The 16,493-nt window shown below is 29.8% G+C and overlaps 1 protein-coding gene, 1 long non-coding RNA gene and 1 pseudogene across 2 annotated transcripts; 2 read left to right on the top strand and 1 right to left on the bottom strand.

Annotated features, from left to right (window-relative positions):
- The first annotated feature begins 272 nt into the window (after positions 1-272).
- LOC104700386 (protein trichome birefringence-like 43) lies at positions 273-2,466 on the top strand (annotated as a pseudogene).
- Positions 2,467-2,679: 213 nt separating this feature from the next.
- LOC104700385 (uncharacterized) lies at positions 2,680-5,038 on the bottom strand. Its single transcript, XR_753572.3, has 4 exons — positions 4,718-5,038; positions 3,959-4,015; positions 3,624-3,686; positions 2,680-2,982 (listed from the first exon to the last, which is right to left on the bottom strand). It is a non-coding gene; the product is annotated as an uncharacterized LOC104700385 (long non-coding RNA).
- Positions 5,039-11,121: 6,083 nt separating this feature from the next.
- On the top strand, positions 11,122-13,053 carry LOC104700384 (protein trichome birefringence-like 43). Its single transcript, XM_010415902.3, has 5 exons — positions 11,122-11,524; positions 11,839-12,016; positions 12,131-12,306; positions 12,403-12,561; positions 12,660-13,053. Exons 1-5 carry the CDS (start codon positions 11,244-11,246, stop codon positions 12,961-12,963), a joined length of 1,098 nt encoding a protein of 365 aa, XP_010414204.1. The 5' UTR covers positions 11,122-11,243; the 3' UTR covers positions 12,964-13,053.
- The last annotated feature ends 3,440 nt before the right edge of the window (positions 13,054-16,493 follow it).

Raw genomic sequence — 16,493 nt, 5'->3', positions numbered from 1 at the left:
AGACTGAACCCAACGTAAAAATGGAAACTGACCATCTCCTTTCTTCATTAATGAAGATTCTAACGTTTCAGTGCCATAGACAGAAACAAAATATTTCTAATTTTGAATAACAAAATCTCCATAGATGTCTCTTTTACATATATCCCTCCATATATGTATGTAAAATCTACAAAATTTACACACACATAATATGTATGCTGATATATAAATATACCAAAGACACAATCAAAAGATCGAAAAACAAATTCTATCACACAATTCTTCTTCTTCACCAAACCAAAACGTTGACAACTTGTGTGAGTTTTGCAATGATGAGGGGTGCTGTTTCGACCGGATTAGTAACGGTCATGGTAATGATACTTGTGGTGTTAAACCAAATAGAGAGTGCTATTGTGAAAAAACCACATAGAAAGTCTTGTAATATTTATATAGAAATTGGGTCTATGACCAATCTTACCCTCTCTATGATTCCAAGACTTGCCCTTTCATCGAGAAACAGTTTAACTGCAAGTCCAATGGTCGCCTTGACAGCGAGTACCTTAAGTATCGGTGGCAACCATCCGGCTGCAATCTCCCCAGGTGATTCCATCTATTCTTTATGTATCTATAGCGATTTTTCCGATACATAAATCTAGTGCGTTCTAAGACATATACCTAACCCTAGGTGAATTGCTATGGGCTATGAGTACCTGTATCATTCAGGCAATTTAGGCATCAAATAGCATTTTTTTGGAAACTTTCTTCATTCCCAAAATTTCTTAAATATTTCTTGATCAGGGGCTTAGGATTTATAATTGGATCCATAACATTTTGTATGTTGCATATGAGTTCATATGAGACTTGTAGAAATTGTTATCTATGATATAATAGTTCATGATGCTATTGTTAATTTCGTTTTAGCGGTTAGACAAAGCAATGTACCTAGCTAGGTACTTAAGCATGCGGCAACGACTTATAGATGGCTTTTTAATACAGACTTCGTTATAAAAAGATAAAAACGATTCAATAGAAATTTATACTCTTAATTCGTTTCTTTATTTCTTTGTTAATAACACTACTAATAATAATAATGAGCTTTGTATGAATTAGCACGGTTAGTTTTGGAATTAAGTAACCGAAGCTGGATCACCACCCCAGCTACCTTAAATTCTACTCTAGAAGAAAACTAGTAGAAGGCGTAGTAAACAAAATGTTATAACTTATAAACCCAACCATATATATCGGGAACATATCATTTGTGATACTGCTTATATGAATGATATAGAAATACTATTAAACAGAATATATATAAATGCATACATTTTTCGCATGATGAATGATATATATTGCAGATTCAACGGCTTAGATTTTTTGGAAAGAGTAATGAGAGGGAAGAAACTGATGTTCGTAGGAGATTCACTGAGTCTAAACCAATGGCAATCTCTAACTTGTTTGCTTCACAACGCCGCACCAAACGTCAAATTCACCCTCACACGTTCCCCTTCTGGCCTCTCCGTCTTCTCATTCCCGGTAACTTTTTTAAATCTTCATTAAAATCTTTTCACTTTCCGGTGTTATATTTGGTTTTGATTAATTCCGGTTTGGTTCGTGTATGTATGCATTCATGCAATGTAGGCTTACAATTCCTCAATCATGTTCTCAAGAAACGCGTTTCTGGTGGATATAGTCGGAGCCCCACCGAATCGAGTGATGAAGCTCGACTCAATCTCGAGCGGTTCCTTGTGGAAAACCGCAGACGTTTTGGTCTTCAACTCTTGGCACTGGTGGCTTCACACTGGCAGAAAACAACCGTAAAAATCCACTTTCTATATATATGTCGTCAAACATATCTTATTGCATGGACTTAATTAGTATACAACTAATGTACTCATTAATTTGGCGTTACATGCAGATGGGATAAAATTCAGTCGGGTCGTAATGAAACGGTTAAAGACAAGGACCGATTAGTGGCGTATGAGAAAGCCATGGGGACTTGGGCTAAGTGGATTGATCAAAACATTGATCCTTCCAAAACCAAAGTCTTGTTCCAAGGTGTTTCTCCGGACCATGGCCGGTAAGTTCTTTTTCTATATAACTTTTGTTGTATTCGATAAAATTACGAAAATTATGAAGTAAATGGAATTGTTATTTAATTTACAACCTTGGAACATATTGTTACATAGCGCAAACGAATGGTCGAAACAAGGTGGCAAAGGCAGTTGCATTGGTGAAACAAAGCCGGTTATAGGATCGAAGTACCGAGCAGGACCACACCGAGCGGAGATGGTGGTGGCGAAATTGATAAAGATGATGAAAAAGCCGGCGCGGTTAATGGATGTGACATTGATGTCTCAGCTAAGGAAAGATGGACATCCTTCAGTGTACGGAATTGGCGGTCACAAGGCACCAGATTGTAGCCACTGGTGTCTTGCTGGAGTTCCCGATATCTGGAACCAGCTCTTGTATACTGAGTTGTTTCATTACTAAATTTTTTATGGTTAGAAACTGTTAAAAAAAATTAATTCATTATATTGAATTACTTATCACCTCAACATGTTTATTTTAGCTTTAATTTCCTTTTCCCTTCTGTATTGTAATTTACATACATCATTATTTTAATTATATGTATTTACTTTTAGTTATTTTCGACAATGTATATTTTTCTTAAGAAAAGGTAAGTGGGAAGCAAAAAAAAAACACTTTTTGATAATTAAAATTTGACTAAAATCAAACCATTTTTTACACATTAAAAATTAACTCCATAGAAATTGAGTCAATTGATTTATCTATACTATTAATTGAAGAGTACAAAAACAGAAGAAATTTTTTTTTTACAAAAATTCTATATATTGCCCCTACGCTAAAAGAAAGGAAAAAAAAAAATTTAAAGACAACAAGATAATTGAAAGTATAAAAAGACGCGGACCCTACGAGTTTGGACACAATCTCATTCGGATCCTAGATGTATTATAGGCGTATCCAAACACTGTCCTTTTCCCAAACCTGTAAGCAAAGTGAGTATCCAAACGTTTATTTAGGGAGAAAAAATATTCTAATTAATCATATTAGTACCTACCATATCAACTCTAAACGACATTTAAACCCCAAAAAATCTATTTTTACAAACCATACGGTTTTAGAAACAAACCATCCTTAAAATCGAAATATCAATAATCAATCATTAAATTAAAATTCCATAATCTCCCGAAACTTAATCCTTTCCAAAACTGACAGAATCAGACTCTATCATCTCCATTATCTCCAAATCATCATTCAAAACTTTTTAAAAATGGAACAATGAAATCCCTAAATCCTCTATAATTATATCTCAAATCAAAATCATTTTAAAAACTAACAAAATACTACCATTACGGAAAAACATAAACTGAAAATCTTTAATATAGATTATGTAGAATATTCGACTAATTGTAGATAACACATAATAAGATTAGGTGATTTCTACCATTGCACCAAATCACCTCCATTACTACTATAAATAACAAAGTAGACGTCATACACAACCAAACCCATAAATATATTTCATAAAGTCACCTTCTACCATTCTAAATAAGCTACACATCCTCCAAAACATCGATCCCAATAGAAGAAAAAAAACGAAAAAAATGGTTGCTGGATTCACATACCTTAACAAGGTGGCACATCAGGTCAAGAAACTCCACCCATGGAAGCAATATAGAATATACAAACTACAAAGCATACCAGAGATGAATTTGTAAGTCTAAAGATATAGTATTGATAGTCTATGATAGACTATGATAGACTTTTTTCTTTCATATACTTAAACATCAACAACTTCTCTAATTTGTAATTCTAACAATTTTGCAGATGATAAGCCAAATACAAAACTCTCTACAGCAATTGATAGTTCTGTAGATCAAGTTGATTCTCGGCTCTATACAATATCATTACTGGTGAATCCGTTCTTAAAGAAGTTTGCAAGATATTTTTACAAATATACCTGAGTTCACAAGAATTTTACAGTATCTCATTGAAGAACTCCATGAGAGTGAGGAAACTACAAAAACCGAAGAAATCCAAAGGATTTACAAGATTAGGCAAAAGTAAGCTCATTCTAACCTGCTTAATGATATTATTATGGATTTTAATTTGAACTGTCAAATTATATTAATCAATGTTTTGCATTGCCAGGCACTCACATATGAACACACTATATCAAGATCAGCGAGAATTCTTACTCTTGAAATCCATTCATTTATAATTTTCAGAAATGTGGATCTATGCATTCAACTTATCTGGTGTTGGACCATCCAACTAATATTATGTTATCATTATGAAACAATTATGTTCCGATTTTTTCATCTTCTTAAAAAATATTCATTTCAAAAACTTTAAAGTTGAGCCTATGGTAGAAACAAGTTTGTTACTCTTTAAACTTGACACTAATTCATACTACGTATATGTATGTGTTTGCAAATACATCACATTTGGCATTTTAAGTAGTCTACCCAACCAGAGGGGATAAAAAAAAAACTAGAATCAGATGACTTATTTTCTCAAAATATGTTATTAAAGAACTAATAAAAAACCTTATGTGATCGGTAGATTTCTTGAAGAGCCAAGCTCTCCGTGACAAACATCACAGAAAATTTTGGTCAACAACAATATATCCTAAAATTAAAGCATATGAATTTGTAAAACCCTAATTTGAGTCCCAAATATCCTATGAATCAATACTCCTGATTCAAACCCAACTAACCTGTTTGTATTGAGGGTAAGCGTATACAACATAAATCAGTTTAACAAGATGAGGATAGACTGCAACTCCAGTAATGGTCTCTACCGGCGCCGGAAGATAAGGTGAAGGAGTGGCGTATGGTTATGGAGCTTGGTATGCGGAATAGTAGAGTGAGCTGTATATGTGAACTGATAAGATGACGAAGAACAAGCTGGAGACAACGGCGACATCGATCAAAGAAGAAATCGCTGAAACACGATCTAAGGTTTTTACTTTTCAGCTCTCAAGAATCAAGCGTGAGAATTTGACTTTGTTTTTTTATTTTTATTTTCTTTTAAAAATAAAAAACATATATTGAAAAACTAGAGAAAAGTACTCTTTAAAATATATGGGCCGAGCCCATTACTTTCTTCACAAAATTCAACACATAAATTTTTTACGTTTAATGGTTCCTAAACAAGACTAGAATAATTGACGAACATTGATGAATGAACAGATAAACCGGACTAATCCAAGAGATTTACGAAAAATTGATATTTACTAATATAATTAATAATATACATCAAATCAATATATGGAATTATCTTGATATATCGGATAGGGACAGGAACGGGTAATTCGGATAAAAGTGTCCAAAATTCTATTATAATTAATGATATGCACCAAATCAAATTTAATAATTTGGGAGATACAAGACAAAAAAAAAAAAAATTAATGTGGGTAATTAAAAGAGACTATCCAAACTACCCTCGATAACATACGAGAAAATTATGAGTAATGAGATGAGATCAAAAATTTCGGTTCGGTAGACTCTATTTTCACTAATTTGAGTAAAACTAATTTCAAAACGGGTAAAGATCAACTTAGATATATGGGGTCAAAATCTTTTTTTACCTTTTTTTTTTATTTGTTGGACTAAAATATAAAATTTATGTGGAATTCAAACTTAATTAACTTACTTGGACAGTAACTTACCATGATTGTGTATAGATTTGTTCTTTACGACACTTCCCATTTTGTAAGGTAGTGTAAACTTAGTCCAAAACCAGAATTACCTCACAAATAAACAAATGTCACATTAGTTTTTGTTAAACGAAAATGAACACTATAAAAGTGTTAAACCAAAATTGATTTAATTTCTTACCTTTCATTTGAAAACTTTATGCAAAGAAAAAGTTGTTGAATAAACCAATATGTTCATACTCCTCCTTCAATCTAATTGCCAGGCCAATTACCATCTAATTCAAAGAAATTTTACCCAGCACAGACAAAACATAAATATTAGAGGAGATAATTCATCAGAGTAGATATTTGTATTCATGTTTTTTTTTTACAAATCAACAAAGACGGTAATTATAAAAATCAATATAAATCGTAGAATGATTTGATTTAAACAAAAAAAATGATTTAAATTTTTGGAAATATATACAAACCTGTACAAGAAGATCCATAATCGATTCAATCTTTTAAGAATCCAGACCGATACTATATGCATACATAAAAGAACAAGTAAATTAGAAATCTACGCTAAATCTTGATAATTGAAACGGCGAATATAAAAATAAAAGATAAACCTATTACCTTATTTATCCATGGAAGTCGGTTGTCCAAAAAAAAATCCATGGAAGTCGAAATTTTTTTTTTACAAAAAGACAGATGATCAGATAAATCCGAACCATTTTGGGGGAATCCGATATGGTTGCTTTTACTGGAATCTGATCTATATTGTTCAATTTGTTTTTTTAACTCTATCAGACAACTCTCTCTATCGTTTCGACGTTTTGTGTTTTGCTATCTCTTTGTTTTCGCGAAAAGAACATTGAGACGAAGATAAGAGTGTTAATGGGCCAAATTCGGATCCAAATAAAAACCCATCGATACAATTACCAAAAACTAATACTCTTATGGTCCATTAAACTCTGGTTTTTGTTAAATTTATACATCTATACATCATATTCAAATACATGATATTTTTTTGTCCAAAACAATACTATTTTATTTTACAAAATATTTTGATATACAATTCTATTCAATAAGGAAAAAAATAAGGGTTTCCCGCACGTATGTACGGGTCTTATCCTAGTTAGTATTATAATATAAGGACAATTTTTGGTTCACATCTAGTCTAGGGGTAGAAGTAAACCTCTCTTATTCACTCCCTCTTAAATAAGCAAACAAATTCTTAATTAAGGAAACAAATTTTATAGACGGTAAATCAGTCTGTTTTAAAATTATTAATCTTAATACTAATAAAAGAGAAGTACAAATAAGAAAATGTCCAAAATTTCTAAACTAATTACTGAAATCGCCATTCAATTAGTTGTATTGGAGACACTTAATTGAAATTAGATAGGGTATAACTGTATTTCCAAAAAGTCATACAAAAACTCAATAGGATACTAAGATCCGCGTGTTTATTTAAATGGATTGGATCTTTAACCACATTTGTTTCATAGGTGATAGGGTCAAAAGGTAAACAGATTATCATAATCCATTTGGCTCATTAATTGATTTGTGAGTCATAAATGCTAAATTAAACTCAATTAATTCAAACAAGTACCTAAATAGACTCAACTAAAAATTAGTCATATCTTCAAGGCTTCAATAATCAATATTTTATTCATAATAGTAATATATATATTGCCTATAACATAAGTATATAATACTAGCAGGTATTTTTTTTTGAACAAATACCAGCGGGTTAAGCTGTATTAATTGGTACATTAAAAAATGCTAACATTTTTCTTTTAATTTAGATTATTAACAACACAAACTAATATATAAAATACATTTTATATGTTCGTAAATTGAATATATTTTTGATCAAAAACAAATTTGACCCGGACTATAATACTACATCCTCTATTATTAATTTGGAACAATTTTTTTAGTATTTACATAATTATACCATTTTCCATTTAAATAAATATCAAAATTTAAAGTTATTATTTGTAATATAATCATATTTAAATTAGTATCCAAAAAACATACTTTCATTCTAAAAGAAATTAGTATCTATAATTTAAATATTTCTAGATACTTTCAACTTGCTAAAATTTTTAAAATTCATGCGGATTATGTTATGGAGCGGGTTAGAGCTTACATAAATATCATTACATAATTTTTTACGCGATTGTCCACCAAAATACACAAAATAATTTAGTCTGATATCAATCGAGTTAATAAGAGATATTACGCCAATTCTAACCGGTACTAAACACAAAAATTACAATCCATCTAAAATTATATAATCTAAATATCAATCAAAACATATTAAAACAAACATACAAATATATATAATAATATACATTTTTTATGACATAATTAAAAAATTATCCCGCGGTATACCGCGGGTTAAAATCTAGTTCTAATATTATATTACTAGATAACAACCCGCACTATGTGCGGGAAAAATCGATTTAAAGAAAACTATTATATGTAAAATTATTATCCTAGAACCAATATTTGTTTGTGTAAAACATAATATGTAACTAAAGTTTTTTTATTTATTTATTCAAAGCTGCATTTTTTTGTATAAAAAATACGTTTCACCCGTGAAATCTTTGAATGTGTAAGAGATTTTATGATATAGAAAATATTGATAAAATGTTACTATTTATTGTAACATGTCTTCTGTGTGGTTTAAAAATAAAAATCACATCTTCTTATGTTTTATTTTGTAATTCATAACAATTTTGCATGTTTCTTACGTAACCACAACAACATATACTAAATTACTCGATATTTTAATTATTTAATTTTATTATATTTTAGTAACAATTGGATTCTAAACTAAGTTTTCTGAAGATAATCTAATTTATTTGATTAGGCTATTTAAATCTTTTGAGTTATTCGGTTTGTTAATATTTTCTATAAATGACCGATTATTACAAAAAAAAACCATTACGAAAAATTAATGAAATTCCAAAATCAACGTATTCGTGTAAGAATACATTTCACCGTGAAATATGTGAATGTGGTAAAGAAAGTATTTATAAAATGTTACAATTTATGGCAATATATATTTTTGTATGTTTTAAAGATCAAATTTATATTTATGGGTTATCGAGTAACTATAAAATTTTTGCATAATCTAATAATCACTTATTTAAAAAAATATAATGATTTTTTTGGGTACTAAGTTTATTTGTATATATAATTTATTTATATATATAAATAAGAACGTATATTCTTATTCGGTTATCAATATTTCCATTTTTAATGAATAATGACACTAAATATTGAGATTAATTAGTTTACATACTTAGATATATATAAAATAATCACACATCATGATATCTCCTAATTTATTGTCATTTTTATATTTATTTATGAATATATATATATATATATATATATATATATATTTATTGAGAATTAAGTTTCTTTTAATGAGTTGGAGATAATTCAGGGGTAATATACTTTTTTCTATAATAAATTATAATAACTATTGAGTTATTTAAATTATTATGGTAATAATACTAACATAAAAATATAATTTTGTTTTTATATGATTATGTTAATAAGTTATATGTTTAATAAGTTCTATTTTCTTTATTTTTATTAACTTTTTATTTATTGATATATTTCTATAGTCTTTTAAGAATATTTTACTTATATTGATTTTAAGAACTTAAAATCAATATAACCATGACTTGTATATTTGTAAGTAATTTTTAGTGAAATTTTACCTTAAAATAGTATATAATAATTTAATTAGTTTTAATATTTGATATTTAAATTTGTGTGAGAAAAGATGACATATCTAATTCTTATTCAATTAATTGTTTTTGTTTAAAATATAATGGCATGTTATTGTAATAGAAAATTTAAGAGTATTTTATTAAAAAGTGCATAGAGGTCTCTGGTGGCGACACATCAATTTTTTCAAGAGTGTGCTTCTCTATTAATAATTAGGGGATAATTTTTACTTATAACATCTAAATCTTAACTATTTTTTATAAACCCAAACCAACATATAATTTTGTTTAATTGTGTAATTTAAATCTTAACCATTCTTTTATAAACTCAAGCTGAAATACAATTTTGTTTAATTGTAAAATCTAAACCCTAAACTTTAATCACTTTTTTATAAACGCAAACCGATACATAATTTTGTTTAATCGTAAAATCTAAACTCTAAACCTTAACCACTCTTTTATAAATCCATATCGACATATAATTTTGTTTGACTGTAAAATCTAAACCATAAACTCTAACCACTCTTTTATAAAGAGAAATACACTAAAATAGCACTAAAACAAGTTTTATGGACAACTATAGCACATATTCGATAAATTTCCAAAATAGCACTATTTAACTCATTAAAATATTTAAAATTATTTTTCAGAATTATTTTTAAGGTTTGGGTTCTCAATTTCACATTTAGGGTATAGTTTTGAGGTGTAGGGTTTAGTATTTTGAATTTAGGATTTCATTTTGAAATTTTAATCGGTGCTATTTTGGGATTTTAGAGATGTTGTGCTAAGTTTGGAAAAAAACTTATTTTGGTGCTATTTTTGAGAATATCCCTTTATAAATCCAAACCGACATAAAATTTTGTTCAATTATAAAATCTAAATTAAACTCTAACCACTCTTTTGTAAATCCAAATCGACATATAATTTCATTTAATTATAGAATATAAACTCTAACCATTATTTTATAAATCCAAACCGATATATAATTTTTTATTATAAAAGTTAAACTCTAATTCTCATTTATAAACCCCAAACCGATATAATTTCCTTAAAACAAAAAATTTACAGAATTTGTTTCCTTGATTTGTTTTGTCTTTTATTTTAATTTTATTTTTTTTAATATGATATGACATGACATATTGCTGTATTTTGATTAAGTAAATACTCCCTCTGTATCGTAAAAGATGATTTCTATGATTTTTTCTTGTATCACAAAGATTGATTTTCTGTATAATTTAATCAATTAATGCCAAAAAATTGTGAATTTCAAGAATCAATAAATGAGAATTTAAAAGTTTGATGGATTAATATTGATTAATAATTATAAAATATGTTATTATAACTAAATAATGCATTAATAGCTAAACATTAAAAAGATTTCATAATTTATGTGAAAATCCTAAAACATCATCTATTGTGATAAGAGGGAGTAATTGATTAAGAGAGGTTTCGTGAATAAAATGTATTTTGATTGATTGATTAAGAGGGGGTGAATAAAAGGTGTTCAAGAATTTTCCATAATATAATAAATACAAAGATCTTTCACATATTGATTAGTATTAAAAAAAAGACTTCCACATATAATAAGATCTCTAGATCTCCAAGACTAAATCTAATGTAAAAATGGTAACAAAGAAACAGAATATCTCTAATTTTGAATAACAAAATCTGCATATGTGTCTGTATTTACATATATTCCTCCATATGTATGTAAATCTAAAAAATCTACAGACACGTAATATATATGCTGATATATAAATATACCAAAGACACACAGTCAAATTAAAGAAAAACAAATTCTTCTTCTTCACCAAACCAAAACGTTGACAACTTGTGTGAGTTTTGCAATGATGAGGGGTGCTGTTTCGACCGGATTAGTAACGGTCATCGTAATGATACTTGTGGTTTTGACCCAAATAGAGAGCGCTATTGTGAATGATTCATTATTACCACATAGAGAGACTTGTAATATTTATATAGGAAATTGGGTCTATGACCAATCTTACCCTCTCTATGATTCCAAGACTTGCCCTTTCATCGAGAAACAGTTTAACTGCAAGTCCAATGGTCGCCCTGACAGCGAATACCTCAAGTATCGGTGGCAACCATCCGACTGCAGCCTCCGCAGGTTATTCCATCTATTCTTCATGTATCTATAACGTTTTTTCCGATACGTAACGTAGATCTAGTGCGTCCTAAGACATATTTACACAATCCCTAGATTAGTGATAAGTACCTTTAATTATAAGCCAAAAAAGCATTCATAATGCTATAGTTGATTTCATAACACTATGATAAAAATGTTACAAACCCAAGCATATATCGGGAACATAAAATGATTTGTGATAATGATTTTATATATATGAACGACATAGAAATATTAATTGAGTATAAAATATATATATATATATATATTCTTTTGATGAGTGATGTATATTGCAGATTCGATGGCTTAGATTTTTTGGGAAGAATAATGAGAGGGAAGAAACTGATGTTCGTAGGAGATTCACTGAGTTTAAACCAATGGCAGTCTCTAACTTGTTTGCTTCACAATGCCGCACCAAACGCCAAAACCACCCTCACACGTTCCCCTTCTGGCCTCTCCGTCTTCTCATTCCCGGTAACGTTTCTAAATTCTTCATTAAACTCTTTTAACTTTCCGGTGTTATATAGTCCGGTTTAATATGGTTTTGATTAATTCTGGTTTGGTTCGTGTATGTTGCATGCAACGCAGGCTTACAATTCTACAATAATGATGTCGAGAAACGCGTTTCTTGTGGATATAGTCGGAGCCCCACCGAATCGAGTAATGAAGCTCGACTCAATCTCGAGCGGTTCCTTGTGGAAAACCGCAGACGTTTTGATCTTCAACTCTTGGCATTGGTGGCTTCACGATGGCAGAAAACAGCCGTAAAAATCCACTTTCTAGATATATGTCGTCAAACATATCTTAATGTATGGACTTAATAGTATACAACTTATAATGTTACTCATTTGGGGTTGCAGATGGGATTCAATTGCGTACGGTAACGTAACGGTTAAAGACATGGACCGATTAGAGGCGTATGAGAAAGCTATGACGACTTGGGCTAATTGGGTTGATCAAAACATTGATCCTTCCAAAACCAAAGTCTTCTTCCAAGGTGTTTCTCCGGACCATGGCCGGTAAGTTCTTTCTCTATATAGCTTATGTTATATACTTCATATCAACGGTACAATGGAATTATTATTAATTACAACAATATTGGAATATAATGTTACAGCGCAAACGAATGGTCGAAACAAGGTGGCAAAGGCAGTTGCATTGGAGAAACAAGGCCGGTTATGGGATTCAATTACCTGGCGGGACCACACCGAGCGGAGATGGTGGTGGCGAAACTAATAAAGAAGATGAAGAAGCCGGCGCGGTTAATGGATGTGACATTGATGTCTCAGCTAAGGAAAGATGGACATCCTTCCATCTACGGGCTTGGTGGTCACAAGGCACCAGATTGTAGCCACTGGTGTCTTGCTGGAGTTCCCGATACCTGGAACCAGCTCTTGTATACAGAGTTGTTTAATTACTGATTTCTTTGATGGTTAGTAACTGTTAAAAAAACTAAATTAATTATATGATTTACTTATCACCTAATTAAGCATGTTTATTTTAGATTTTCCTTTTCCTTTTTGTCATCCAAAACGCTTGAAAACAAAAAAGGATTCATTGACTGGTTGAACCATTTATGAAAGAAGACATATGTAAGATAGTTTGATCCTTCCTGATCTTCTAACTAAATTGGCTAAAATATTTATCATAGAATTTAATTAGTGAGTAATTAGAGAATATATGTAATATAGTTTGAACTAATCCATTAAAGTTGTTGAAAAATAAAATTTAAAAAAAATGATTAGAGGACTAAGAAATTATAAAAAATAGTTTTGTTGTTACAAAATTTTAGATTAAAAAGAAAAACTCGTACTTGTAAATTTATAATAAGCTTTTTCAATTATGATCGTCCCCAAAAGAAAAGGTCGGTGGAAGCTTTTTTTAATTTTCAAGAAACGTTTTTTAAAATTTGGGTTTTGTTATAAAGATATTGTATTATATGGATGCCCATTATCGACCCATTAATATATATGTTATATCATATAGAAGAGATGAATAATACAAAAGAACAATTCCCTAAACCTATTGTTTTTAACACGTTATCAGCACGCTCTAAACTCTAGCCGTTTTAAAAAAAAAAAAAAAAAAAACCTTAGCGGCGAGCAAAGAGTTGTGTCTCCGTTCTAGATTTCCGACACCTCTGAATCCACGGTTTCAATATTGAGATAAGTAACATCTTTTATCATCGTTCGTTTCATGCTTTTAACATCTTTCAATATTGAGATACTCATGTGGTATCGTTTGTTTGATGCATCGTTTATATGCAGCTCCGGCTGGCTTTAGTCGGTCTAATAATTGATGCCGAGTTTGTGACGTCGTCTCCGTGTTGATTTATGTACCGAGAGCACTACAAGTTAAACCTTAAGATAAGAGGACTGGCTAAAAATCATTAGCCAATGATGCTTACGTCTTTGATCCTGGACAACATCTTCTCTTGAGATAAGTATTATTTTTCTATTTTATCAATTAGCAAATAAATAAGCATGATATGCTTTATTCGCTAGTGTTTTATAAAAAACCTATATTCATTGATAACTGATTAAAACACACACACACATATATATATATATATATATATATAAATATGATTTTATAAAACGTTTTAGATTTTATAATAAAATCTTAAGTAAAACAGGAAAAACGTTTGTCAATATATATATATATATATAAACATATGATGCTTAATATTTATTTAGAATTCATTTATATGATTATTTATAATGTTTGTGATTTATTTTATTTGTTTAATCACAAATTTAAATCTAATTAAATTAGATATAATATCATGATGAAATATTTTAAATCATGTCTCCAACCTTCTTTGTTGAATAAATTGAAAATTTATTTACAACTTACTAAATAATGATTATTGATTATATTTTAGCATCACTTCTATGAGAAGGTTTAAGTCCAAGTATATGACCATAAAAATTCACTTATTCTTTAGAATAATCTAAAGAAAGTAAATGACTAAAAATCTATAAGAGAATATATACAAACAACTTAATTCCAATTATAACCAAGACTATAATAGAAGATAGTATCATTTTTGGAAATATAGAAGAGAAAATAAATTCTACTTGTCACAAAATATTGTTGTCATGTAAGACACAATATAGTGAAAAATATTTTTTAAAAAATATTATAATCACATTTTTTGTGACTGTGTAAAATTATGAGATGTTGATGTAAATCACATCCTATTGGCTTGGTCTATTCATTGAACTGAATATGACTTTATGCAAAGAAAAAGGAAAATGTCACATAAATGATAAAAAGTTGTTGTAAAAGTGATTATGAATGTGGATATGATATCTATATAAAGTCGCGGTCAACATCGACTAGTTTTTCCACTAGAAGTGAATAATAAGTACTAGATATATTTATCTCATATATGTATATATGACGATGAAAGAAAATAGTGTAAGACAATTTCCACTATTCTACTACAATATTAAGAAGTAGTAAAAAAATATTGAAAGCTCTTGAGAGTATATATACTATTGTCTATGGGAACACAATTTGATATTAATGTGTTATAGTCTCCCAAGTCTCAAAGTTAAAAGGTCTAAGATATAATACATGACCCAGTTTGAGAATATTATTGATTACAGAGTGGGATTACAATCGAGATTGATAGACATGAAGAGTCATCGTCTCGAGGGGGAGAATTAATGAATCTCACATAGAGAGGTGATGGAACAGATATAAGATTATATTCACACCCAAAATGAGTTTAATCACTCCTATGATAGAGCAAATCTGATGATTAGAAAGTTATCATGTTGAGACAATAAGCGAATAAAATACTTTGAAATTATAAGTATTATCCAAGACAAGAAAAGTATTTTAGAGATTACATGCATTATCTAGAAGATAACATGCTTATAATAAACCAGAAGGTTTAATGAAAATCTCACTGTTTGGCATGACCAGTTAAGTCATTCCGGTTCAGTAGTGATGCGAAAGAAATTAGAAATTTCTGAAAACATTCACTAGAGAACCTGAAGAGTTTTCTTAGTGATTTATTATGTGTGCTGTTTTACAAAGCAAGCTGATTATATGGTTTTCACCGACCCCATGAATTTGGATAATGTCAATTTTCTGGTACGTATACAAAGTGATATTGTGGACTGATCATCCACTATATATGTTTGTTATTAACTTGCAACATGGAGTTTGCAAGAGTATTTGGTTAATTGACAATGGTGGTGAAACCATGCCAAATAATTGACATAAATGACTCTATATGTCAAGTAATTCGCATCATGTCAACGAATTATCATGAGTACTCCCCACTGTAATTGGTTTGGGTCAGAAACCAGATATATTCCATCTAAATGTATTATACATGTTGTGTTGCTCCACTACAGTGATTAAGATGGGATTTGAAAGAATGTTGGAAATATGTTGGATATAAATCTCTCTTGATGATTGAATATCTCGAGATGCAGAGACTGTTGTTTCAATGAGTCAGTCTTTCCAACATGAGGGGGAGAAAACAAACAACTGGTAAAGAAATATATTGGAAGAAATTATCTTGATCCTCGTACTAAGAAATGTGCGCTAGAAGTTGAAAAGATAATTTATTGGCAAAGTTTGCAAAGATGCTAAAAGCATACAAGAGCCATTTTCTAACCTTGAGTGAAAATTCACATATACCAGTTGTGCTCCAATTAATGTCCTAAAAGGATAATATCAACTGCTATTAAGTCTAAAGATCGCATGAAGTGTGATAGACTTATGGTTCCAAATATAAGCATCCTCGGAAAATAAAAAGAGCATAAATTAATATGGCACCGAGGAAGCAGAGAGTTATGTAGATCTCTAGAGGAGATCTAGAGACAAAGACATGAGTAAGAAAGAGATTCAAGTACCTGAGAATGATAATGAAAGGAAATCTCAACAAGTTGAGTCATGTCTAGAATGAAAAAGGAACCAAAAGCCAAAT

This window comes from Camelina sativa, chromosome 7, assembly GCF_030686135.1.
Source record: "Camelina sativa cultivar CO46 ecotype springtype chromosome 7, ASM3068613v1".
In the NCBI taxonomy this organism is placed as follows: domain Eukaryota; kingdom Viridiplantae; phylum Streptophyta; class Magnoliopsida; order Brassicales; family Brassicaceae; genus Camelina; species Camelina sativa.
The sequence above is the reverse complement of the archived record's forward strand: the minus strand, read 5'-3'. Positions and strand labels throughout refer to the sequence as shown.